General features: G+C 43.0%; 1 protein-coding gene across 7 annotated transcripts in view; it reads right to left on the bottom strand.

Annotated features, from left to right (window-relative positions):
• The window catches only part of LOC141270715 (uncharacterized), a 669,979-nt gene that overhangs the window by 606,535 nt on the left and 36,161 nt on the right, over positions 1-27,283 (bottom strand). The window contains exons 6-11 of one of the 7 annotated variants that reach the window (XM_073680799.1): positions 26,444-26,593; positions 26,135-26,314; positions 25,929-26,052; positions 25,749-25,846; positions 23,718-23,808; positions 6,468-9,743 (exon numbers count right to left, since the gene is read on the bottom strand). The exons of the other annotated variants lie outside the window; for them this stretch is intronic. Of the exons in view, the coding sequence (XP_073536900.1) occupies positions 8,236-9,743; positions 23,718-23,808; positions 25,749-25,846; positions 25,929-26,052; positions 26,135-26,314; positions 26,444-26,593 (2,151 nt within the window). The 3' untranslated portion in view covers positions 6,468-8,235. Of the gene's footprint in view, positions 1-6,467; positions 9,744-23,717; positions 23,809-25,748; positions 25,847-25,928; positions 26,053-26,134; positions 26,315-26,443; positions 26,594-27,283 lie in introns of those variants that run through there. 7 annotated transcript variants of the gene reach the window in all.

Below are 27,283 nucleotides of genomic sequence, written 5' to 3'. Positions count from 1 at the left end.
GTACTTGGTCCCCAGCTGCCACTATTTCTTCCGGTGTACCATCCCCGCATTACACAAGCACGTGTCCCACAACATTAGCCGTGCCCTCAACAATGCAGTTACTGGGAAAGTCCACCTAACCACGGACACGTGGACAAGTGTTTGTGGGCAGGGACGGTACATCTCGCTGACGGCACACTGGGTTAACATAGTGGAAGCTGGGAAGCAGTCAGACCTTGGGACGAAACACGTCCTCCCGACGCCAAGGATTGCGGGCCCTAGGTCAATAAGGGTTGCCCCCACAGTCTACAGCTCCTGCATCTCATCCTCCTACTCTTCAACCTCCATCTCCAAAATGACCATATCAATCACAAGCTGGAAGCACTGCAGCACTGCCTCAGCCAAGCGGCAACAGGCTGAAGTTAATATGCTTAGGTGACAAACCACACAAAGCTGAAGAGTTGTGGACAGCTCTGAAAGAGCAAGCAGATCTGTGGTCGAATGTGACAATGGCGGGAACCTGGTGGCGGCTCTGAGGCGAACTCACACACGTACCATGTCTGGCCAATGTGCTTAACCTCGTGGTTCAGCGATTTCTCAAAACCTACTCGGAGCTATCAGACCTGTGTGCCCATTTTAGAAAGTCACCTACAGCTTCCGCCGCCCTTGCTGTGTTTCAGCAGTGTTTGCAGCTTCCGGCTAACCGACTGGTGTGTGATGTCCCCATGCGTTGGAACTCTACATTGCAGATGTTGGGAAGGATTTGTGAGCAGAAGAGGGCAGTTGTTGACTACCAGCATCAACAAGGCCGTCGGTATTCAGGTCAGACGCCACACATAAGACCTCAGGAGTGGACATGGATGTCAGACATATGTACCATCCTCCAAAACTTTGAGGACTCCACCAAGATGGTGAGTGGCGATGACGCCATAATTAGCGTCACCATCCTTCAATTAGCGTCTTCTGAAATGCTCTCTGCTCACAATCAAAGAGGATGCATTGCAGGCGGAGCACAATGAGATGGAGCAAGGAACCATACAGGGTGATTACACACAGCCCAGCCTCCTCTCATCCCAACGTGGATTGGGTGACAATGAGGAGGAGGAATAACAGGAGCTATTTAATGCGCTATAGATGGTACTACCTGCACAACTGTAATACCGTCTGTTCAGCATGGATGGCCTGAGGAGAGGGAGGAGGAAGAGAGCATAGTCAGTCGTCCTCTTGGTGAGGACACCTTGCCTGTTAGTAGTCTGGCATGCATGGTTGAGTTTGTTACGCTGCCTTTCCAGTGACCCTCACGTTTTCAAAATTTTGGGTGAGAGCCATTACTGGTTGGTGACACTTCTAGACCCACGCTACAAGGAGAACTTTCTCTTATTCCCGAGGGGGACAGGTCTACTAAAATGGGGCAGTACCAGAAGGCCCTTGTTGCGGAATTATTAAAAAAAATTCCCATCTGAAAACGCTGGCGGCAGAGCTCACAGTTCGTTGGACAACCAAGGAGTACAGGCGAGAGAGACAATTCCAATCCAGCAGAGGCAGGGGAACACTGTCAAAGTTCTGGCAGTTTTCTCAGACCCTCCCATCTTACAGGCCTTGAGGCGCGGGGTACTATCACGAGTGCAAAGTTATGGGAAGATGCTGAGGGAGTACCTTGCCGACTATCCCAACGTCCTCCGTGATTCCTCTGTGCCTTATAATTATTGGGCATCCAAGCTGGACACGTGGCATGAACTGGCTCTCTACGCCTTGAAGGTCCTGGCCTGCCCTGCCGCTAGCGCTTTGTCAGAGCAGGTTTTTAGTGCAGCTGGTGAATTATAACTGATAAGCGCATCCGCCTGTCAACTGAAAATGCTGACAGGCTGACTCTTATAAAAATGAACAAGGGCTGGATTGGGCCAGACTTCTCAACACCACCGAATGATAGCAGCGTAACATAAACTCAAATCCAGTGTCTTTTTTTGGGAGGTGTATTCCCATGCACCTCTTCACACCCACACATGGGTATGCACTTCCTGATTTTGTCTATTTGCTCTTGTCCTTCTCCTTCTTCTCATCCTCCATCACCATATCATTCACCACCATGTCTACCATATCACCTCCTCAACGTGTCTTGCAAGGGGCATTGGAGTTGCTCCAAATTTTTGGCAGCCGTTGCTTCACTGCATAGGCAAACACTATTGGAGACCCACTTCCTAATAATGGGAACATTTTTTCATGAGGCCCTCTACGTCTCTTCCAAGGGGCATTGGAATGCCTCCAAATTTTTTGCAGCTTTTGCATTCACTGCATAGACAAACACCACGGGAGACCCACTTCGTAATAATGTGAACATTTTTTCTAGGAGGCTCTCTGACCTCTACGTATCTTGCAAGGGGCATTGGAGTGCCTCCAAATTTTTGGCAGCTTTTCATTCACTGCATAGGCAAACACTATGGGAGACCCACTTCCTAATAATAGGAAAAATTTTTCATGAGGCCCTCGTTTACTTCTCTTCCAAGGGGCATTGGATTGCCTCCAAATTTTTGGCAGCCATTGTACTCACTGCATACCCTATAACTGTATAGCAGAACCGCTCCTTTGTAATGGGGAAATGTCGTTACTGTGGCCCTGCTCTATGTGTCTTTAAATTAGTAGTGGGGTTTTTTCCCAAATTTGGTCAGGCCTTGCAGTCACCGCATCGGCGTTACCACTATAGGAGACCCACCCGTTAATAATGGGAACAACAAAGCATAGAAGGCTGATGGCTCTCTAACAATAGCGAGGGCCGACTGCTGGCCCTTTAAGAATAGTAAGGGCCGCCTGTTGCCCCTATAAAAATAGGCTTTGTGACTTTCAGAGTCCCTCCATCATAAATGAAACAGGATGTGTCTGATGATGTGTCATACACCACATGGCCAGATAAGGTTGTAAAATGTTAAAATGACATTTCCCAGTGAATGCATTTGTTATGGTTAAAAGCAATGCAAAAGTGCAAAAACGCATCAAAAACGCTATGTGTGAACATAGCCCAAGGTGTGGAGGAGCATTTTTGGTTTTGGTTATTTATTTTGTCTTATATGCAAGTCATTACCCTGCAAAGGATGTCCCTTAACATTTTTCTCAGGAAAATCCATTTTGGTTTCATTTTTGCATGTTTTATGGTGAGCCCTTAAAAGTGGCGTAATACTCTGGCAACATTGTTCACAGCAGTGACCTGGGAGTCAGAAATGCTTCCAGGGGTCTTTCCCATGTCATTTGAGCACTGTTCCCATTGATTTCCGTAATTTCTAGTCCCTCTGCAGATCGCCGGGGTGGAACACCGGAAAAATTCTCGAGTTTCCCATAGACTTACATTGGGCTCGTTGCTCGGGTCGAGCACCCGAGTATTCCAATTTGCTCGATCCGAGCAACAAGCACCCGAGCATTTTAGTGCTCGCCCATCACTAATTGTAACCTGTCAGGCCTGCAGACACAAGTTACTTTGATCATGCACTGTGCACTTTTGACTTTACAGCAAGTAATAAAAATGCCTTAAAACATTCTCTCTCTCTCATTATCTCTCTCGCATTTGGCAAATATAAAAAAATATGGTAATCATAATTGACCTAAAATGGGAAAGGTTTATTCTGATTAGATGTCAGATATTGAGAATAACATGCATATGTGTCATTTTATATAGTGTATGTAAACTTCTGGTTTCAACTGTATGTGCATCATAAACAAATACAAATAAAAAATAGTATGAATATAGATTTCTCTGGAGTGTTATGGGGGACCGGGTTGTATTAATTTGTTTGAATGGAAAAAAAAATGAATCCTTGGAAGATGACTATTATGTCTTTTGTATAATAATATATAATGATACCATGTAACATTGAAAATCTGTGTTCTACTGATCTCTCTTTGTAAAAATGTTAGTGTATTATTTTTAATAAAAATGATCTGATTCAAAGAAATTTCAACTTGAAGATGTACGCTCAATTACCTGCAAATAGATAGGGGTTCAATCTTCCGAGCTTAATTCATCCTGACCAGGTGGGCTTTGCCCCGGGCAGAGATGCACGTGACAACACACTCAAAACACTTGACATCATTAATTATGCGCGCTTATATAAGACTCTCGCTCATGATTTTGTCTTTGGAAGCCAAAAAGGTTTTTAACAGAATTTACTGGCCTTCCCTCTTACAAACTCTGGACCATATTGGTCTAGGGCAGGGGTGGGCAATTAATTTTCCAGAGGGGCCATATGAGAGACTGTGACTGTTGTGGAGGGCCGAACCAATAGGCTGAAATTAACTCTGCTCAATATTAACATATTAATTAGAATTACTTTATATGAATATTAATTGTATCACTTAATATTGAGCAGGATTAAGTATGCAGACATCCCACTATATACCGTTTGAGCACAGACAGCCTCCTATATACCATTAGAGCCTCCACATGTCCAGCATGAGACCCCCATAGCCTCCACATGCCCACCAGGAGACCCCCGTAGGCTTCCATGTCCAGCACGAGATCCCTATAGCCTCCCCATGTCCAGCAGGAAACCCCCATAGCCTCCCCATGTCCAGCAACTGACTCCCATAGCCTCCCCCATGTCCAGCAGGAGACCCCCGCAGGCTTCCATGTCCAGCAGGAGACCCCCATAGCCTACCCATGTTCAGAAGGAGACCCCCGTAGGCTTCAATGTCCAGCAGGAGACCCTCATAGCCTCACCATGTCCAGCAGGAGAGCCCCATTGCCTCCCCATGTCCAGCAACTGACCCCCATAGCCTCCCCATGTCCTGCAACTGACCCCCATAGCCTCCCCATGTCCTGCAACTGACCCTCATAGCCTCACTATGTCCAGCAGGAGACCCCCATAGCCTACCCTGCAACAGACCCCCACAGCCTCTCCATGTCCAGCAATTAACCCTCATAGCCTCCCCATGTCCACGAAACAAAAAACATGACATACTCACCTCGCTCCTGTTCCCCTGGTACTGTTCCTCCGCTCCTGTCTCCGGTGTGCAGTACACAGCTCAGAGGAGCTGATGCAATAACATTACGTCATTGCATCAGCTGTCTCACTTGCTGATTGGTGAAAGGGGCCGGAGGCGCCATCTTCCACCAATGCAGTCACTGGTGTCTGCATCCTGAGGATGCAGATAGCGATGACCGTGGGCGGCGGAGGAGACGGACAGGCGGGGGTGGGTGCTGTGTGGCCAGTGGTCACTGTTTTCAGCTCACGGCTGTCTTGGTCCGCGGGCCAGACTGGGACAGCCACAGGGCTGGATGTGGCCCGCGGGTCACACTTTGCCCAGGCCTGGTCTAGGGCCAATATTTATATCTAAAATATTTGCTCTATATCACTCACTGATGGTTAGACTAAAAATGAATGGTTCATTATCAAACCCTTTTTCCATAAATAAAGGCAAACGACAAAGCTGTTCTTTATCCCTTCTATTCTATTTACCAATTACGGATAATCTTTTCGCAGCCATATGAGCCAACCCTGAAATACATGAGAGGGAGAGAATACAAATGTTCACCATTTTCTAATGAGCTCCTGATCTACATTACCAATGCACATATATCTGTCCCCTTCTGAATTGAATGGATGCGTTTTGAGAAATGGTCACACTTCAATATAAACATTGACAAATCTGAAGCATTGAATGTCTTTCTACCCCAACAATTTGTGAACATTCTGAAGTCAAACTTCCCCATTAAATGGCCCCCAAATAACAATATCAACTATTTGTGCATCGATGTTCCCTCCGATCTTGAGGCTATTCTCTCTCAACTTTCAATTGTTTTTCTCCTGGTTGGAGTTGAATCTTAACTCTTGGAACCAGATAGAATTCTCCTAGTTTAGCAGAGTCAATGTTCTTAAGATGACAGTGCTTCCTAGGCTGCTAGTGTATACCTGCTGCAATCATTCCGGTGTATATACCTTCCACTTTTTGAGTTAAAATTAAACTTTGTTTTAAAATGTAAAAAACTGCAGTAGCGCTGCCGCTATAGTAAGATCAGATAGGCAAAGAGCCGCAATCTCAAAGCACCGTATGCCTTGGTGCAAATAATAATGAAATGATAAAAAGAAAAGAGATGCGCTGCAAACCACTCATAAAATACCAAGAGAGTGATTCCTACCTGTCTAAGAGAAAATGGTAGTCCAAATGAAGATATACGCGTGCAGCTTCCAGGGGTCCTTTGAAGAAGTCACAACTACAACTAGAGGTGATGGACAAGTTCCGGAGTCTGTAGAACAAGCCGTGAGTGTTGCAGAAAATAGGTTCAAACAGCGTACTAACGCCGGAGATAGGGGGCTGCAGAGACTCTCAGAGATTCAGGCTTTTAGGTACATGCAACATCACCTCTAGTTGCAGTTATGACTTCTTCAAAGGACCCCTGGAAGCTGCACGCGTATATCTTCATTTGGACTACCATTTTCTCTTAGACAGGTAGGAATCACTCTCTTGGTATTTTATGAGTGGTTTGCAGCGCATCTCTTTTCTTTTCATCATTTCATTAAACTTTGTTTTAGTCGTTTTGTTTGGCCATCAAGCCGTCCAAGAATCCAGTATAATATTATATCCTGCCCAAAAGATGCTGGTGGTGTCGGTTTATGTGATTCCCGTCGATATTATCTAGCATCAGCCCATGCAAGGATCCTCGATTTGTTGCATTCCATTAAACCAATACGCTGGGTCCGTATCGCAAACGATATTTACTCGGTGTTGGCATCCTCGTTTCCATGGACTCGACCCCTTGTGGTGCATAATAATATTTCAGTATCATACACCATCAGGCAGACACTGAAGACTATATATACACTAAGTGTGAGCGATTGCTTGGTTGATCAGAGGGAACCATTGATATCTATAACTGATCACTCTCGGTTTTCATCTGACTCTTCTGCAAATTCCTTCCTAGCCGGCTCCAAAAAGATGTCCTTACTTATACACCAAGTAGATCAATTTGATACGCTCTTAACCCTTTCTACTATCCTAGGTGACTGTCCTCATAGGATACATCTTAATTTTGAATACATACAACTTCAACAGTTAATCTTCACTAGGCAGTCATCTGGAATCTGTCCGCCCATTATCCTCTTTGGAAATGTTGTTTGTCACCCCCATGCCATCTCTGATATTTACAAATTGTTGGCAGACCCAGAGCTGGAAAAATTTCTTCCATTTTGCAATGCTGGAGAGACTGGGCCCCTAAGAAAACTTTACGAAGGATCAATGCTTTTTCCTCTCCTACCAATCGGTTATGGCAACTAAAACACAAGAAACAAGCTGTAAAATTATTTCAAGGTGGTACTGGGTCCCCACCGCTTTGCATATATGGTTCCCTGAGGTATCTAGTTTATGTTGGCATTGAGGGGTGCGTGAAGAGAGAATGCCACATATATGTTGGTCTTGCCCAGCTCTAAGAGCTTTCTGGGATGAGGTCAAAGTTATTAAAGAGGCGACAGGAGTATCAGTACCTAGGAAACCAGAGGCTACACTGTTACACATGTTTTCTATGCCCAAAAGGTGTACAAGAAAATCACTATTAAAAGGCAGCCAAAACAATAATACCACATCATTGGAAGAATGGTTCATAGAATGGCTAGAATCCATGCTATGGAAAAGCTGATAGCCCAAACACAAGAAGAGACCATTACAACCGCTACTAAATGGTTTCACTGGGAAACCTTCCCCTATTTTCCACTCCACCAAACTATCCTAAGGTGCCTTATACTTTGTCCCTTCTTTGCACTTCCATAGACCTACAAATTGTCAGATACTTTCCCGCCAATCAACGTCCTTACACACGGATTGTAATCCAATTTACTCTCTAAAGTAATGAATACCCATGGAATCCCTTGATCTTTCTTTTTCTTCTCCTTAGTTACCATTCTTTAAACATCTTGCTTATCCATATATACTACATCGGTTTCATGATATTTATACCATGATTATTTTTCTTCATCCATATGCTTAATGCTTTCTGTAATGAAGTCTATATATCGCTTTCTCTGTTCTCTCTCTTCCAGACTTTGATTTTCTGTTTATTATTATATTATGCTGTTACAAAATCAATAAAACTCTGAACTTGAAAGAAAATCGCTACTTTCCTGTGAGTTTTTAGATGTGCAGCAAGACTTGTTTTCAGATTAAAATATTTCCCACATACTGAACATGTAATGGTTTCTCTCCTGTGTGAATTATCTAATGTCTAACAAGTATAGATTTCTCGTTATAACATTTCTCACATTCTAAACAGAAAATGTCTCATCCTGTGTGAGTTTTCAGATGTGAATTGAGAAGTGTTTTCCGATTAAAACATTTCCCACATTCTGAACATGAAAATGGCTTCTCTCCTGTGTGTATTGTCTGATGTTTAACAAGACCTGATTTCTCTGTAAAACATTTCCCACATTCTGAACATGAAAATGGCTTCTCCCCTGTGTGAATTCTCTGATGTGTAACAAGTTTTGATTTAGTACTGTAATATTTCCCACATTCTGAACATGAAAATGGTTTATACCCTGTGTGACTTATCTGATGTGCAGCAAGACTTGGTTTACATGTAAAACATTTCCCACATTCTGAACATGAAAATGGCTTCTCCCCTGTGTGAATTCTCTGATGTGTAACAAGATATGATTTATCTCTAAAACATTTCCCACATTCTGAACATGAAAAAGGCTTCTCTCCTTTGTGAATTCTCTGATGTGTTAGAAGTACGGATTTATCACTATAATGTATCCCACATTCTGAACAAGAAAATGGCTTCTCCCCGGTGTGAATTCTCTGATGTGTTAGAAGTATGGATTTATCACTATAATGTATCCCACATTCTGAACAAGAAAATGGCTTCTCCCCTGCGTGAATTTTCTGATGCGTTAGAAGTACTGATTTCTCACTATAATGTATCCCACATTCTGAACAAGAAAATGGCTTCTCCTCTTTGTGTATTTTCTGATGTCTAAAAAGGGCTGATTTCGTAATATAACGTTTTCCACATTCTGAACATGAAAATGGCTTATCCCCTGTGTGATGTTTCAGATGTGTAACAAGATTTGCTTTCTGATTAAAACATTTCCCACATTCTGAACATGAAAATGGCTTCTCCCCTGTGTGAATTCTCTGATGTGTTACAAAATATGATTTATCTCTAAAACATTTTCCACATTCTGAGCATGAAAATGGCTTCTCTCCTGTGTGAATTTTCAAATGTACATCAAGATATGCTTTCCGACTAAAACATTTCCCACATTCTGAACATGAAAATGATTTCTCCCTTGTGTGTATTATCTGATGTGCAACGAGGTGGTGTTTCATTGTAAAACATCTCCCACATTCTGAACATGAAAATGGTTTCTCCCTTGTGTGTATTATCTGATGTGCAACGAGGTGGTGTTTCATTGGAAAACATCTCCCACATTCTGAACATGAAAATGGTTTCTCCCCTGTGTGTATTATCTGATGTGCAACGAGGTGGTGTTTCATTGGAAAACATCTCCCACATTCTGAACATGGAAATTGTTTCTCCCTTATGTCAGCTATTTCATGTTCAACAGCCCTTGTGTGACTTTTGTTCTGCATATTTGTCTTTGACGAAGCAGAAACAAGGACCTGCTGAAAAGGATCAGATGACAGATTTTTTCTGATGACATCTTGAGGTGTATCTGGTATAAGGACATGTTCTTCACAAGTATCTGGTGTGACACAAAGATTATCTGCTGAAAAATCTGAGTGTAGCAGATGTCCCTCAGAGCTCCTGGTACAGTCACCTGCTAAAAATAAAAGTAATTTTATTATTTTTATGTAACATTACACTGGCATTATATTACTATTTATATTATATATTTTATAGCATCTCCATGCAAAGTGCAATACAAGTCAATTATTGACAAACAAGACAATAGACCACAAAGAGGGACTGAAATTACAGTGTTAGGCCACCAGGTTATGTCCTTACTTATGTTCTCTTCTCAATTTTAGCCATCTTTTCAGCTCATGTTTCACTGTGTCTCTCAGGAATCGGTTCTAGTTACATGTTCAGAGCAGACTCATAAAAGGGATCTGTAATCAGTTTCATTAGGTCATTCCATCTTCTACATTCTCTGACAGGTACAAGCCATATAGCACAGAGCAAAGCACATTGGAGCAGATTGGTCATGTACACAAGTCATGGCTTTGGAGAAAAAGTAAAGTTTTTTTCTATCTTTTTATTAATGTAACTAAACATTGGATACAAGAAAGGGAAACAAGTCCTTCATATCCTTATACATGTCATGCAAGCCAATATAAACATTGGCTGAATATGGGAGCACTGGGGGATCTGAAAAAGTATCTACAGCAGTGTCCTCTGCAAATATAGTTGTCCATCCCTGGTTCTCTTGTAGATCACTTAGCCTTACATTGGTGCTTGAAAGTTTGGGAATCCTTCAAAATTTTTCAGATTTCTACACAAATTAAACCTAAGACTACTTTTAGTGTGAAAATCTGATGTAAAGAGAGACGTCTATTTGTACTATCTATCTAGTAGGTCAGTTACGTAACATTATGAGGTCACTTCTCCCCTAGGCCCATGGCTGATTATTTTCTAACTACCAAGGTGGCTGTTCATTTCGTTTTCTGGAGAGAACACCTTATACTAATAATAATGTCCGGATAGTGTCACCTAAGTACCCTATGTAATTTATATTTACTATTACTATTTATTTGCTTACTGTACGATATTTGCTCATTTGGTTTTTATCCTAGGTTCTGATTGCAAGGCTGAATCGCTGCTGTACAAAACCTTTACACAGCGAGCCATGATAGACATGGACTGTGCATGACCATAGTAGCTGCTCTATGGTGCAGAGCACATTCAAGCTTAATGCCAAGAGAAAGTGTTCACGTCATCCTACACATGTGAACACAGACCAGGAACCGCTATCTGTAAGAAATAATGGCATCTCCCAGCAAGGCTGAGAACACACCATCATTTCTCGAAAATTCTGTGGGATTCTCCATGTTGTAAATCAGTGATGGCACCAACAGCAACTTGACCAGGTTGGAGTTGAGTTTGGCACAAGTGGATGACTGGGAGTGTACAACTGTTTCATTGTCACACAATCAGGGGTGATTGCCTGACAGTGAGATAGAAATAGAGGAGTAGAATATGAAAAGCAGTAGTTTTGGATGATGCAAATGATGACACCAACCACTTATTACTTGGGGATGCAGCCTGGCTACCAAAAATACAAGTGCAACAACATGTAGGAGAATAGTCTGAGCCTTGCTCATATAGTTGGCCAGGTTGCTTTTCCCAAATGAGTAGGTGGTGTTGCTTCATGTGTTTAGAAGGAGCTGTAGTTCCTAGTCTTTTCTTCATAGAATCATAGAATGGTAGAGTTGGAAGGGACCTCCTGGGTCATCTGGTCCAACCCCCTGCTCAAAGCAGGATTCACTAAATCATCTCAGACAGATGTCTGTCCAGCCTCTGTTTGAAGACGTCCATTGAAGGGGAACTCACCACCTCTCGTGGCAGCCTGTTCCACTCATTAATCACCCTAACTGTCAAAAAGTTTTTTCTAATATCTAATCTGTGTCTCCTCCCATTTAGTTTCATCCCGTTGCTTCTAGTCTTTCCCTGTGCAAATGAGAATAAAGATGATCCTTCTACAATGTGACAGCCCTTGACATATTTGTAGACAGCTATTAAGTCTCCTCTCAGTCTTCTTTTTTGCAAGCTAAACATTCCCAAATCCTGCAACCGTTCCTCATAGGACATGGTTTGCAGACCAGTCACCATTCTGGTCGCTCTTCTCTGAACTTGTTCCAGTTTGTCTATGTCTTTTTTAAAATGTGGTGCCCAAAATGTACACAGTATTCCAGATGAGGTCTGACCAAAGAGGAGTAAAGACCGATAATGACTTCACGTGATCTAGACTGTATGCTTCTGTTAATACATCCCAGAATTGTATTTGCCTTTTTTGCTGCTGCATCACACTGTTGACTCATGTTCAGTCTAGGATCTATTAGTATACCTAAGTCTTTTTCACATGTACTGTTGCTTAGCTCTATTCCTCCCATTCTGTATATGCTTTTTTCATTTTTATTGCCCAGATGTAGTACTTTGCATTTTTCCCTGTTAAAAACCATTCTGTTGGTTGCTGCCCACTGCTCCACTGCTTTTCTTGCTTGTATATCCACTGTTTTCATTCCTCCTGCAAAGCCTTCGCATTGAAAAACCAGTACCACCAGTACAACCATGACCAAAGCTTTCCGGTGCTATTAAGCCTCCTCCAGCAACATCACCTGTTTTTTTTTCTCTTTTACACTATCCTGTTCATTGAAATTGCCATTTCTTTTTCCAGACATTTTTACAACACTATATTTGACAAAAGTTCATCTTTTCATTCTAAATTATTCTCCCTTCTCAAAAACGACATGAGAAGACATGCTGGGTAGGTAGATGTCCAGAAAGTCACCAACTGCCAAATCCTGCTGTATTGGTGTCACATGTAGGGGTAATAAACTAGTATACAGATGTACAAAAACAGACATGTGCAGTGCAATGTGGATTTAATTAATTTATTGTTTTTTTAACAGAATTCTCTTTCCTTCTCTAAAAAGACAAATAATGCTAGGTACGTAAACAACCAAAATACACTAGAAATGGAAAAATTCAGTACAGTTGGTCAATTATGACAAGCATGCTTTCTTTGACTGACACCAAGTTTAGATTTTATTGTCTTTGAAAAAATTTGTGTTGGCTTGCTGTTTTCTAGTGCATGAAAAATTTTGAAAAAAATCGTGCAACTCAAATGAAAAAGAAAGATGCCAGCCCATCTACACTATATTCAATATTGCTGCAGTTGAATAACACACACTTTGTGAAGTATTTTTAAAATGTTTTAGGGCTTTCTTTTCCTATCTCTATTGCTGAGCTCCAATGTCCACTCATTATCCAGAACCACCCTAAATTGGGTACAGCATTCCCTGCCTCAGCTTTTATAAAGGCTCTGATAATTTCTCCTGATTTGTTTTGCTACACCGTGTAATGTGATAGTGAAAGGCTTCATAGGAAAGCCCACATGGCCATGCCTGAGGTCACAGGAGCATTCTGTAACAAATGCTATTATCTGCAAAGTGAAAAATTGTGATTCGCACTAATTGAAACTTTTGAATTTGCAGAGATAAGTGAATTATCTAAAATTCTACATGAATTTGATTTGCATCAAATCAATTTGCTCATCTTTACTTTACTCTGGCCAAGTGAACAGATCAAGATATTTAATGCAAATAAGATAGTTCCTGCACGTATCCACAACGCAAATTTAGAGCTGCACATGGAGCCAAGCAAGTCCGCAATTTGCAAACATGACTGTCACTATTTTTGACTTGGCTATCTGCATCCAGCCTTAATCAAACGCCATGTCTACAGCAGCGGGATGTCTGAATGCCTTAAATGAAGATTCAAACAGTAGCCTCAAGGAGAGACAGGAGAACACATAAGAACACAGAATGACCTTCCCCTGAGCTATTTCGTCTATCTACGTTTGCCTCATTGCAGTGAACGGTCACGTCAGAGATCGTGTGTATAAAGACATAAACCCCAGACAGAGTGCTCAGCGCACAGCACTTCAGAATGTTAATGTAGCTTTAGGCCTCAATCAGACATCAGTTTTTTTTTGGTCATTCTTGAATAAATTTGTGCTGGATCCATTTTTAAATAACCGATAAATTGGCCAACCAATTATTTTATTATTTGTAGTATCTCCAGAAAAATACTGGATATGATCCTATCAAAAACGGGAGACTTCTACTTAAAAAATATAACAAGTTTTATCGATACATAAATGACATTACACAAATAGAAATAAAGACTGTGGGTGGTACAGTAACCACACATCATGGGGCATGGCCATAAATAGTTGATACAGAACGAAAACAATGAGGCATAAGTCTCATACATATAATTTCATAATACTCTTTTACATAATATAATCATATGGAACAATGGACATAAATATAAGTATGTAAGCAAACAATATCTGAGAAGGAAGAGTTGATCCAGCGCCAGGGAAAATTAAAAAAAATGTGAATACTTTATTTCTTTCATGGTTAAAATCCAAGAGAGAAGGTCAACAAAATGACGTAGATATCCTCCACAGCAAGGGGGAACATAGGGAAGCAATTAATATTTGTAACTACCAGACGTGTTTAGAATGTAAAAACATTCTTAGACGTGGTATGAATGAGTCATACCAAGTTCATTCATACCAAGTCTAAGAGCTGGTATTTTTCTGTGTCTCTTTAAGCAAACAATATGCATGGAAATTAGTATGGTATGCCGAGAATATAAACGTCAATGTAAAAGTTCTAAAATCAAATTAATGATCAACGATGTAGTGCATAGTGCAAAAATATATTACCATATAGGATGTTAGGAAAAAAGTAGCAAGTTTATTGAATTGAATATAATTGCCTAATGGTGTAAAAAATTGATTATATCTATACACTGATCAGTTAGAAAAAAAATTGCATAATGCAAAGTATAGACAACGTTATATTTCCATCTAGAACAGCAATGTTGTCTGATGTTCAAATGTTTTGCATCTTTCTGGACATCTTTTTGCAGTCCTATACTTGACACTTTTATATTCACTTAGTAATTTTAGAGAAGTGTGTGTATATTATTACCATATATTTCAGCATTTATGACAATTTTTTACATAATTGACACTGCGGTCTCTGCTTGCAGAGTTTTGAGAATCCATGGGGTTAGTGAATTGATGTTCTTGAGTAGAAACAACACTCCATATATCATCCTCTTATATCAAAGAGAGAACGCTATTGAAGTAACTATCATAACGCAATTGCAATATGTGGTTGTACCATCTCTGGTATATCAAAAAAAAGTGCCACCATTACGTTGCGGGCCCCGCCCCCTGCCCTGACGCATCGGGTTGGAGTGTGGGAATGTGACACCAGACGCCGAGACAGAAGCCAGTAACAATCGGGACCATCATAGCAATGCCACATCCCTGCTGCACCTGAGGTAGTTATGGCATTATTTAAGACTGACTGCCTGGGTCATTACACAAACCCTCTGGTAATAAGCTCACGATAAACGCGCGTCAGGGGATTCCTGGGCACAACTGGCCAGTACTTTTGAACATCGGTAATTATTATGCTTGTATGTGTTTAGTATATGGGCTTCATGCAGTGTACTGTGCAACATATGGGATGAATTTGTAGGATATATTGGTTTACTTGTCGATTCATGACTTTGAACCACTAATACCCACATGGTATATAATTTATTTTTTTTCCCCCCATCTTATCTCTTATGCTGCATTGCAAAATTTTCAATATTGGTAGGAAATCATCTGAGCAGTAACCCATTTACTGCCAGGGGTGTTGTCTGCCGGGTGCTCGGTTTCAACATATTGCGGATCGGATAGACAGATTTCTGGGTGGGGCTGGGGAAAACCCAGCAGGCATGGAATACATCGGTACCAATGACAAAGATTGAGGGAGGTGGAAGGTCCTTAAGAATGATTACAGGGAACTAGAAGAGAAGCTAAAGGCTAGGATTTCAAAGGTGGTGTTTTCAGAAATACTGCTGGTGCCACAAGCGTCAATATAAAAACAGCGGGAGCTTAGGGAGATAAGTGGCTTAGAAATTGGTGCAGGAAAGAAGGGTTTGGGTTCATGGAGAACTGGGCTGACTTCGCTGTCGGTTACAGGATCTACGCTAGGGACAGGCTGCACCCTCAATGGGGAGGGTGCAGCTGTGCTTTGGGGAAAAAAATTGTCAGATGGATGGAGGAGCTTTTAAACTAGGATCTGGAGGGAGGGTAGTTGTGCTAATAAGGGGATAGATAGAGTGGGAAACTAGGGGTTAATGAGGATTTAGGGGGGCTGGGATATGCAAGTAAAGTAGGGAGCTGAGTAGGAGTAACAAAAGTGCTAATAGTATTAAATGTCTGCTGGCAAAAGAAAAATTTCGCAAACAAAATGAATGAACTGGAGACTCATGTCGGTCACAGAATACGATGTGATGGGCATTATGGAAATCTGACTGTATGAAAAGTAGAGGGTTACACTACATTTACAAAGGACATGAATGACAAAAGGTGGAGGGGTGTGCATTTTTGTAAAATCCATCTTAAAATCTATGCTCAATAACAACATTGGGGGGAGCTTCGACAATGTAGTCAGTATGTAGATTGGTATGCCAATAATGGAAAGCTGCTAATTGGAGTTTGCTACAAGCCTCCTAATATAGCTGAACAGGTAGAGGATGAAATGCGGCAACAAATGCAGCAAATTAAAAAAGGCAGCAAACAGTAATAGGGTTCCTATTATGGGGGATTTTAACTATCCAGACATTCAATGGGACACAGAATATTCTGTTTGTGCTAGAAGCTGCTTATCCAGAGTTCAGGACAATTATCTCTCAGCTGGTAGATGAACCAACCAGAGATAATCTGCTGGATCTGGTCCTGACCAGATACGATTTCAGATATACAGGTCAGGGAGCATTTGGGATGCAGTGACATATGGTAAGTTTCAATGTAATTTTCAAATCAAACATTCAAAAAGGGGAAATGTCAAAACCTGGAACTTTAGGAAAGCTGATTTCAACAAATTCTCCTGGCACCGAGTGACAGCTGACACCAGGCGGGCACAGCCTCTGCACGCAAAATGGCCGAGATGTATCCATACGTCCCATGTCGGTAAGTACCAGGTCACAGGAACGTATGGATATGTCTCATGTCAGAAAGGGATTAAAGGGAGTGTACTCAGGACTACAGAACAGGAGAAGGACTTGGGTATTCTGGTTACAGTAAACTGAGCAGCAGTATTCAATGTCAAAAGAAAACAAGATTTTAGGATGTATAAAGAGAGATAAAATCCCACAATCCCAAAGTACTGTTACCCCTTTATAAATCACTGGTGAGGCCACATCTGGAATATGGGATCCAGTTTTGGGCTCCACATTTTAAAAAGGATATTCAGAAGCTAGAGTCAGTTCAAAGGCGGCAACTAGATCATTACAAGGGATGGAAGGGATCTCCTATGATGAGAGGTTGGAAAAGTTGGACTTGTTTAGCTTAGAAAAAAGATGTCTCAGAGGGGATCTCATTTACATGTATAAATATATGTGGGGTCAGTACAAAGGACTAGCACATGACTTATTCCTTCCAAAGACCATACTAAGGACCAGGGGGCACTCATTACGGGTGGAAGAAAGGCGATTCTGGCAGCTAAATAGGAAAGGGTTCTTTACAGTTAGAGCACTCAGACTGTGGAATGCCGACCACAAGACATAGTAATGGCAGATACTATAACAGCTTTCAAAAAAGGGCTGGACGATTTCCTCGATGCACATAACATTGTGAGGTTATAGATAATTTAGTGACAAAATGTACAATTAGGGGAGGAAGGTTGCACTTGATGGACCTAGGTCTTTTTTCAACCTATGTAACTATGTATACTTAGATTTAGACTAGGTGGCAGCATTTCATCAAACAAGATTGCTGTTCTCGATGGAAATATAACGTTGTCTATACTTTGCATTGTACAATTTTTTTTTCTAACTGATCAGTGTATAAATATATACATTTTTTACACCATTAGGGGATTATATTAAAGTAAATAAATAAACTTGCTAGTTTTTTTTCCTAACATCCTATATGGTAATATATTTTTGCATTATGCACTTTATCGTTGATCATTAATTTGATTTAAGAATTATTACATTGACATTTATATTCAAGGCATACCATACTAATTTCCACTGGGTCTTCTCCAATCCGCATGCATATTGTTTGCCTACATATTTATATTTACGTCCATCGTTCCATACAAGTATATTATGCAATAGAGTATTATGAAATTATATGCATGAGAATTATGCCTTATTGTTTTCGTTGTTCTGTATGAACTATTTATGGCCATGCCCCATGATGTGCCGTTACTGTACCACCTCACAGTCTTTATTTTTGTTGTGTAATGTCGTTTATGTATCAATAAAGCTTGTTATATTTTTGAAGTAGAAGTCTCCAGTTTTTGATAGGATCACATAGATCCATTTTTAGTCTATTCGTTTTTGCTATCTACGTGTCATTAAATTTTTTCTCACGTGGAAATTTTTCAAAGCTTCTGTAAGATGGCCGCTGGACACATCGATAGGAGATATGTAGCACGTATGGTGCAGAGTGTTAATAGGGCGCGGCAAGGGCCGGGTAAACGAGCAGTCAGAGAGATGGATGGGACTGGCTGCTCACATATTCCATCCCCGGGGCGCAGTATGGCGGATATAAGGAAGTTCAGCTGTATCATTATTGCACAATGTGTGGAGGTAAGAAGGCCTCCTGTGTGGTGTCTGCAGACTAAGTTGGTATACTGGATGCTATCCAGCCTACGTGTCTTAACTATCACTAAAGTGCCATTATTTGAACTGTTTACTTTGTTTTGCCTTCACTGAAAGGCCGATTATTTCCTTTCCTTGTGGCATGGTTTATGGAGTCTTAATAAACCAATCTGGACTTTTTACTTAAACCTCTTCCTGTGCCTACCTCAAGCGCAACAGAGTGAGTAGAAACTTTACAGTTGGTGCAGAGGCATCTGCACGAATCAAGAGAGGCACAAATAACGAGGGGTACATGTGACTGCCGTGGGAAAAGACTGCACGTCTTGAGTAAAAGCGACTGCAGGAGTGAAAGCAGACTAGATGGAGGAGCTGATTAAGAAACTGGTGCAGGCTAATCTCCTGCAGCAACAGCTATGGTAGCATCAGCAACAGCAGCACAGGCAGCAGATGAAACTCCTAGCCGAGGTAATCCGTGGCAAAGCAACCACCTCACCCCCAAGGTAAGGTGATGATTCAGATGTGGGAAGACGGTAAGGAAAGCATTGTAAAAGATAATCCCAGGTGATAACATTGAGGTGTTTCTGACGGTTTTCAAAAGGGTGGTGGAACTGGAAAAGTTGCCTGCAGAGCACTGGGCGGAGGTTCTGGCGCCAAATCTAATGAGGGAACCGCAGAACGCCTATTATGACCTGGCCTTGCAGGACACAGAAAAAGTACGCCAGGTTGAAAATAGAGATCTTGGTGCGCTTAGGAGTGACTGACTATCAGGGCGCAATGGGTGCACCACTGGTCCTATCACAATGACAAACCTCCCCGGTTCCAAATGACCTCCTACACCTGGTACAAAAGTGGTTGCAACTGGAATCTTCCTCCCCAGTGCAGATGGTGAAGAGATTTTTGTTATGGAGGGGGTTCATAGACTCCCTTCCAAGGCCCGTGCAGTCCTGGGTTACCCAGGAAGATCCCTGGAATGCCGATGAACTGGTCGGCCTGGTGGTAAAGTACCAGGAGGTCGAGATTTTGAGCTCTTGTATGGCCGACAGCTCCCGTGGACTCCTGAATATAGCAAAGGTGAGATGGGAAGCAGAGTCTACACTCTACAAGAGCGCAATCCAGGATTTGGCCCAAATACAAGAATGGATTGCTGAAGTGATGCCCATCGTGAGAGAGCACCTTCTCCGGATACAAGAGGCCCAGTCAAGGGTGTACTGTCGATCGGCAAGGGTGAGCACTCCTCAGCCCTGGGGATTGTGTACTAGTGTTGGTACCCACAGTAGAGAGTACACTTATGGCCAAGTGGCAGCGCCCCTACGAAGTAGTTGAAAAGGTTGGCTACGACAACTATAAGGGGCACCAACCAGGGAGAAGAAAGCCCTGTCAACCTGATTAAGCCATGGCGATAAAGAGAGTCTGTGGAAGCTCAGTAATTGGTGACTGAGTAAAAACTTGATATGGAAGATGTCATGGGGGCAGAGATGATGTGCCGAAGCAGTGCCGAAAATTGCTTCTTTGGAACAGAGACGTACTTTCAGAGTTGCCAGGTTGTACTCACATCATAGAACATGAAGTCTTCATGGAGCCTCATGTCCGGGTGAATTTGAAGCCATATCAGATTCTCCAAGCTCGCCGAGAGGTAATCTCTAAGGAGGTGAAGCCGATAGTAAATCTAGGAGTCACTGAAGAGTCCAAGAGCGTCTGGTCTAGTCCATATACAGTGGTGGCCAAAAGTATTGGCACCCCTGCAAGTCTGTCAGATAATACTCAGTTTCTTCCTGAAAATGATTGCAATCACAAATTCTTTGGTATTATTATCTTCATTTAATTTGCTTGCAAGGAAAGAACACAAAAGAGAATGAAGCAAAAATCAAATCATTGATCATTTCACACAAAACTCCCAAAATGGGCTAGACAAAAGTATTGGCACCCTCAGCCTAATACTTGGTTGCACAACCTTTAGCCAAAATAACTGCGAACAACCGCTTCCGGTAACCATCAATGAGTTTCTTACAATGCTCTGCTGGAATTGTAGACCATTCTTCTTTGGCAAACTGCTCCAGGTCCCTGATATTTGAAGGGTGCCTTCTCCAAACTGCCATTTTGAGATCTCTCCACAGGTGTTCTATGGGATTCAGGTCTGGACTCATTGCTGGCCACTTTAGAAGTCTCCAGTGCTTTCTCTCAAACCATTTTATAGTGCTTTTGGAAGTGTGTTTTGGGTCATTGTCCAGCTGTAAGACCCATGACTTCTGAGGGAGACCCAGCTTTGTCACACTGGGTCCTACATTATGCTGCAAAATTTGTTGGTAGTCTTCAGACTTCATAATGCCATGCACACGGTCAAGCAGTCCAGTGCCAGAGGCAGCAAAGCAACCCCAAAACATCAGAGAACCTCCGCCATGTTTGACTGTAAGGAGTGGGACCGTGTTCTTTTCTTTGAATGCATCTTTTTTTTCCTGTACACTCTATGTTGATGCTTTTTCCCAAAAAGCTCTACTTTTGTCTCATCTGACCAGAGAACATTCTTCCAAAACATTTTAGGCTTTCTCAGGTAAGTTTTGGCAAACTCCAGCCTGGCTTTTTTATGTCTCGGGGTAAGAAGTGGGGTCTTCCTGGGTATCCTACCATACAGTCCCTTTTCATTCAGACGCCGATGGATAGTACGGGTTGATACTGTTGTACCCTCGGAGTGCAGGGCAGCTTGAACTTGTTTGGATGTTAGTCGAGGTTCTTTACCATCCGCACAATCTTGCGTTGAAATCTCTCGTCAATTTTTCTTTTCCGTCCACATCTAGGGAGGTTAGCCACAGTGCCATGGGCTTTAAACTTCTTGATGACACTGCGCACGGAAGACACAGGAACATTCAGGTCTTTGGAGATGGACTTATAGCCTTGAGATTGCTCATGCTTCCTCACAATTTGGTTTCTCAAGTCCTCAGACAGTTTTTTGGTCTTCTTTCTTTTCTCTATGCTCAATGTGGTACACACAAGGACACAGGACAGAGGTTGAGTCAACTTTAATCCAAGTTAACTGGCTGCAAGTGTGATTTAGTTATTGCCAACACCTGTTAGGTGCCACAGGTAAGTTACAGGTGCTGTTAATAACACGAATTAGAGAAGCAACACATGATTTTTCAAACAGTGCCAATACTTTTGTCCACCCCCTTTTTTAGGTTTGGTGTGGAATTATATCCAATTTGGCTTTAGGACAATCCTTTTTGTGTTTTTTCATTGAAGACAAATTAAATGAAGATAATAATACCAAAGAATTTGTGATTGCAATCCTTTTCAGGAAGAAACTGAGTATTATCTGACAGAATTACAGGGGTGCCAATACTTTTGGCCACCACTGTAGTCTTGGTACCGAAACCAGATGGAGAATGCAATGACTACTGGAAGTTGAATTAAGTTTCTAAATTTGACACATATCCAATGCCTCATGTCAACAAGCTTTTTGAAAGGCTAGGGCCCGCCTGGCACATTACTACTCTGAGCCTCACAAAAGGGTATTGGTAGATTCCCCTATCTAAAGAGGCCAATGAGAAGACAACCTTTTCAATGGCAGATGGTTGTTTCCAGTATGGCAGGTTGCCATTTGGATTTTAAGGAGCTCCAGCCACCTTCCAGTGAACCATGGGCCGAATCCTAGCTCCCCACAAGACGTACACCGCAGCTTACTTGGATGACATTGTGATCTTCAGCCAGGATTGGGGAAACCATCTAGGCAAAGTTCAGGAGATATTTGATGCTTTAAGGAAGGTGGGATTTTCAATCAGTCTGAAGAAATGTGACATGGGATAGAAGAGGCCAAGTACTTGGGCTATGTCACAGAGAGGGGCAAGATCAAACCCTAAGTGAATTAGGTTCACTCAATCCAGAATTGGCCACAACCTCTCCCAAAGAAGCAGGTCAGAGCATTTCTGGGCATCACGGGCTACTACCGTCGCTTCATCTGTAATTTCGCCATGATAGCGTCACCTCTGGCAGACCTCCTTAAAGGTACGAAGTTAGCAATGGCCAAGTGGTCACCAGAAGCGGAGACAGTATTCCAATAACTGAAGCTAGCTTTGTGTAAACAGCCAGTGTTAGCTGGTCTGGACATCTCAGAGGAATTTGTGGTCCAGATGGACGCATTACATGTCAGTTTAAGTGCTGTCTTGTCTCAGGAAGTGAACGATGAAGAACACCTGATAATGTACCCGAGTCGAAAACTGTCTTCCTTTAAGTAGAATTACTTGGAGAATAGAGGAGGGTTAAGCCATCAAGTCGGCGTCGGACACGATACTACCTATACGGCGCGAGGATCAAGTTAGTGTGAGGTGGATGCGAGAGAAGAAGGGGAACAATGTCCAAGTGGTTCTTAATTCTTCAGGATTTTAGCTTTCATATAGAGCATAAGCCCGGGAAACTGCATGGCAATGCTGAATCTTTGTCGAGTATCCACTGTATGATGGCGGAAGGTGGCCAAAGTTAGGGAGCCTTGGCAGAGGCGGGTTATGTAAGATGTGGAAAAAAAAAAAGTGAAACATTGAAAAGTTGCAAACTCACACCAGTCTCAGCCAAGTTTGCCAAAGTGGGTGACGCATGAACGGGGCTTGCCAGTGCCCGCAAAATTCATCGCTAGTGGCATAATGTTCGCCCATCAGGAATATTGCTCCAATCCATCCTTGACTTGGGTACCATTTCTGGCGAGGCGCACACCACTGAGAATAAGTAGTGTATGCACGTCTGAATGAATTCAGAATTACTTACTTGAACACCCCACCTTCATTAAAGACTGGTGTGAATGGTGCCAATCTCAAAGAGATTGTACCAGACTTTTTTTTTTTTTTTTTTTTTTTACCTATTGGCCTAAAAATGAAAGCAGGCGGGTATTTGCTAACAGAGGCAATTACCTGCTGTATTCAATGCTGGCTCAGAGTGGTCACTGACAGCTCCTGCCGGTGATTCAGTTGCTCCACGTCAGCAGAGCAGCTCTTCTTCTTCCGGGCTGCTTTGTCAACAAGGCATAACTTCAGATATCATGGTGATTGATCATTTAACTGCGGGAAGCCGGCTGCCAATCAGCATGATGTTGGCAGTCATGACCCATCAACATAGCAATGTCGAAGAGAAGCCGAACCACCAGTAAGAGCGATCTGTGTCAATAGAGATTGGCAGCAGGCACAAAAGGTAGGTAAGAAATAACAACCTGCCTGATATTTCTTAGAAAATTGTAAATATAAAAAAAGAATAGTCCCGGGTAACCCCATGATGAATCAGCCCTTACATCCACATCAAAAAAGTTTCATGTGAACACAAACAAAAAAGCCCCCAAACATCTAATGTTACTCTACAAGCCAATGACTGAGTAGAACTGGTGACTTCTCTGCATTTAGTGGTCACTACTCACCTGTGCGGTTATCTGTAGGAATCTCCTCTTTACACCGCTCATCATCCCTCACATATGTCTCTGTAGTATTAATATGAGGCAGATCTTTACCCTGAAACAAAGATTGTAAAAGTCACAGACAAATTGAGATGGTTGAGAAGATCCAGACAACAGCTTTATCCTGTCATCTCCACCAGATATAAAGCATACACTGAATGGTCACATTACTAGAGACACCCATCTAGTAGCACGTAGGATCTTCTTTGCCCTTCAGAACCTCAGCAATTAATGGCGCCATAGATTGTACAAGGTGCTGAGATTATTCCCCAGGAATACTGGCCCATGCCAACAGGATAGGTTCTTGCAGTTGCCACAAATTAGATGACGGTGGTCATGAGAGGCTCTGAACAACCAATTCTACCTCGTCCCAGAGATGCTTTATAGGGTTAAGATCGGAGGACTGTGAAGGCAGTAAAACAAGGAAAAGTCATTGTCATGTTACTGGTGTAAATGAATGGAAGATCCTGGAAACCCCCGAAGTGAATTGCTGGGTGACATAAAGGTATATTTGTGGTGCTGCAAGATATACTGATATTACAGGACACTGATGCAAAGAATTATGATTATATAGTTAATGCTATGGTTTATTGCAGTCACTTTTATGTGATCATTACAGAGGGTCAGCCCTGCAGCTGGGCAGGGGAGAGTTACAGAGGGTTAGCCCTGCAGCTGGGCAGGGGAGAGTTACAGAGGGTCAGCCCTGCAGCTGGGCAGGAGAGAGTTACAGAGGGTCAGCCCTGCAGCCGGGCAGGAGAGAGTTACAGAGGGTCAGCCCTGCAGCTGGGCAGGGGGAGAGTTACAGAGGGTCAGCCCTGCAGCTGGGCAGGGGGAGAGTTACAGAGGGTCAGCCCTGCAGCTGGGCAGGGGAGAGTTACAGAGGGTCAGCCCTGCAGCTGGGCAGGGGGAGAGTTACAGAGGGTCAGCCCTGCAGCTGGGCAGGGGAGAGTTACAGAGGGTCAGCCCTGCAGCTGGACAGGGGAGAGTTACAGAGGATCAGCCCTGCAGCTGGGCAGGGGAGAGTTACAGAGGGTCAGCCCTGCAGCTGGGCAGGGGAGAGTTACAGAGGGTCAGCCCTGCAGCTGGGCAGGGGAGAGTTACAGAGGGTCAGCCCTGCAGCTGGGGAGGAGAGAGTTACAGAGGATCAGCCCTGCAGCTGGGCAGGAGAGAGAGTTACAGATGGTCAGCCCTGCAGCTGGGCAGGGGAGCGTTACAGAGGGTCAGCCCTGCAGCTGGGCAGGGGAGAGTTACAGAGGGTCAGCCCTGCAGCTGGGCAGGGGAGAGTTACAGAGGGTCAGCCCTGCAGCTGGGCAGGGGAGAGTTACAGAGGGTCAGCCCTGCAGCTGGGCAGGGAGGGAGTTGCAGGGGGGGGGGGGGGGGGGAGTTACAGGGGGGTCAGCCCTGCAGCTGGGCAGGAGAGAGTTACAGATGGTCAGCCCTGCAGCTGGGCAGGGGAGCGTTACAGAGGGTCAGCCCTGCAGCTGGGCAGGGGAGCGTTACAGAGGGTCAGCCCTGCAGCTGGGCAGGGGAGAGTTACAGAGGGTCAGCCCTGCAGCTGGGCAGGGGAGAGTTACAGAGGGTCAGCCCTGCAGCTGGGCAGGGGAGAGTTACAGAGGGTCAGCCCTGCAGCTGTCAGGAGTCCTGGAAGATGTTTCTAGGGGGTTCACTGTATATAAAATAGACTGTAGATGTAGTGCATGTTTGCTATCTGGGGCTCTGTAGAGTGAGGTTGTGCTATTGCTCATTGTTGGCACTTGAGGCATGATATTAGGTGTGCGGCCCTAGTGTGACAGTTGCACTGAATTACATGCTGTCATGCCCTCGTGTCGGGAGAGCCTCCAGCCAGTACGACCATCGCGATGCAATTCCGATCTCAGTTATTCGGCTGTCTGACTTCTTCCCATATACTGGTGGATAAAACAAGACTGAACACAAGACCTTCACTGCTGTCTACACATCATAGGGGAGATCTCATGACACCTTCTCTCCATCTACCTGATGATCCTGAGCAACATTGAGATCTTCTTTTTTACAGTCCTGTGGAAGTAGAGGACGGGGACATCTCTCTAGTGTTGTGCTCTTACTGGATGGATCTGTAGGAAACACATACAGGGACTGATTCATTCATTACATACAGATAATTATAGGACATGTGTATTTAGTCCTGTCTATTACCTGGTGATGTGAGGGGCTGGAGAACCTTCATCATGACGTCCTTGTACAGATCTTTGTGTTCTTCTAAATACTCCCACTCCTCCATGGAGAAATAGATGGTGACATCCTGACACCTTATAGGAACCTGACACATACAATGATATCGTCATCCCCTGATCCCTTCATAGCGTTACTGTATAATGTCCCAGCATTCCCAGCAGTGTCACCTCTCCAGTCAGCAGCTCAATCATCTTGTAGGTGAGATCTAGGATCTTCTGGTCATTGATGTCCTCATGTATCAGGGGGTGAGGTGGAGGTCCTGTGATTGGGCTCCGGGGTCTTACCCATCCCTCAGACATAGGGGCCTGACAGCGCTCACTAGAGGTCTTCTTCACTACTGTGTAATCCTGGTTATGGAGAGACACATTAATAAATCTCACTACAGACATTTCCAGAGTCCTCACCTCTCCAGTTCTGTCCATCTGTTATTCCCATAGATAAGAATGATGTAATGTGACGTCATCAGAATCTCTCACCTCTCCAGTAAGCCGGAAGAGGATCTCTAGGGTGAGGTGTAATATCCTCTCCGCCATCTTGTCCCTGTCCCTATCCATCCTTGACGGGTCAATCAGGAAAATTCTCTTATATAGAAGTTCTCCACTGAGAGGATCAGATATTGTAGGGACCTGAATGGGGAGAAGATGATGATGTAACATCATAAAGATCCCATGTAAGAAATCTCCGGAGCTGTTACCGGCTTCACGTGATCACTACATCCAGTCATGGCCCCGTCCTGCCCCCGGTATAACACACAATCACATTATAGTCACATACAGGGATTTATCACAGAATATCTCCAGTCCAGATCCAAAAACACAGAACAAATCTAAAAACAATCTAAAATATCTGAATTTATTAAATATTACATAAAAACAAGACAAAGTTATAAAGTGCAAGGAACATCCACAAATATCAGGACGGCAGAACCGGGGACGTCAGTAACAGATAATGATAGAACATTAATATAAGCTACAGAGAATTGTAATCCCAGTAAATGTGATTGTCCCAGAAAGGCGCTGCATAAATTGAGAAAACCGTAACGGGGACGTATGTCAGGGCAGAAATATTGATTTAATTTACTAAAAAAAAAATGACACTTTATTAGATAGAATTCATAAAAACAACAGGTATGGATATTCCCACTAATACAGTCAAAAGTTAAAATTGGTGAGTGTGCTGTCCAGCTCTTTGTTTGCAGAGACTTTCAGCCATTGCAGGAACATTTTCCTAACGTTGTATCTTCAATTGTATTGTTCTACTTTGCTGCCATCTACTGGCCGTTGTTATGCATTAACGCCACTGTTACCCACAATCCT

The sequence above is a fragment of the Phyllobates terribilis genome, unplaced genomic scaffold (assembly GCF_046119375.1).
Source record: "Phyllobates terribilis strain yellow unplaced genomic scaffold, ASM4611937v1 Scaffold_5__5_contigs__length_657084704, whole genome shotgun sequence".
NCBI lineage: Eukaryota > Metazoa > Chordata > Amphibia > Anura > Dendrobatidae > Phyllobates > Phyllobates terribilis.
Note: the sequence above shows the minus strand (reverse complement) of the source record. Positions and strands in the feature narration are given on the sequence as shown.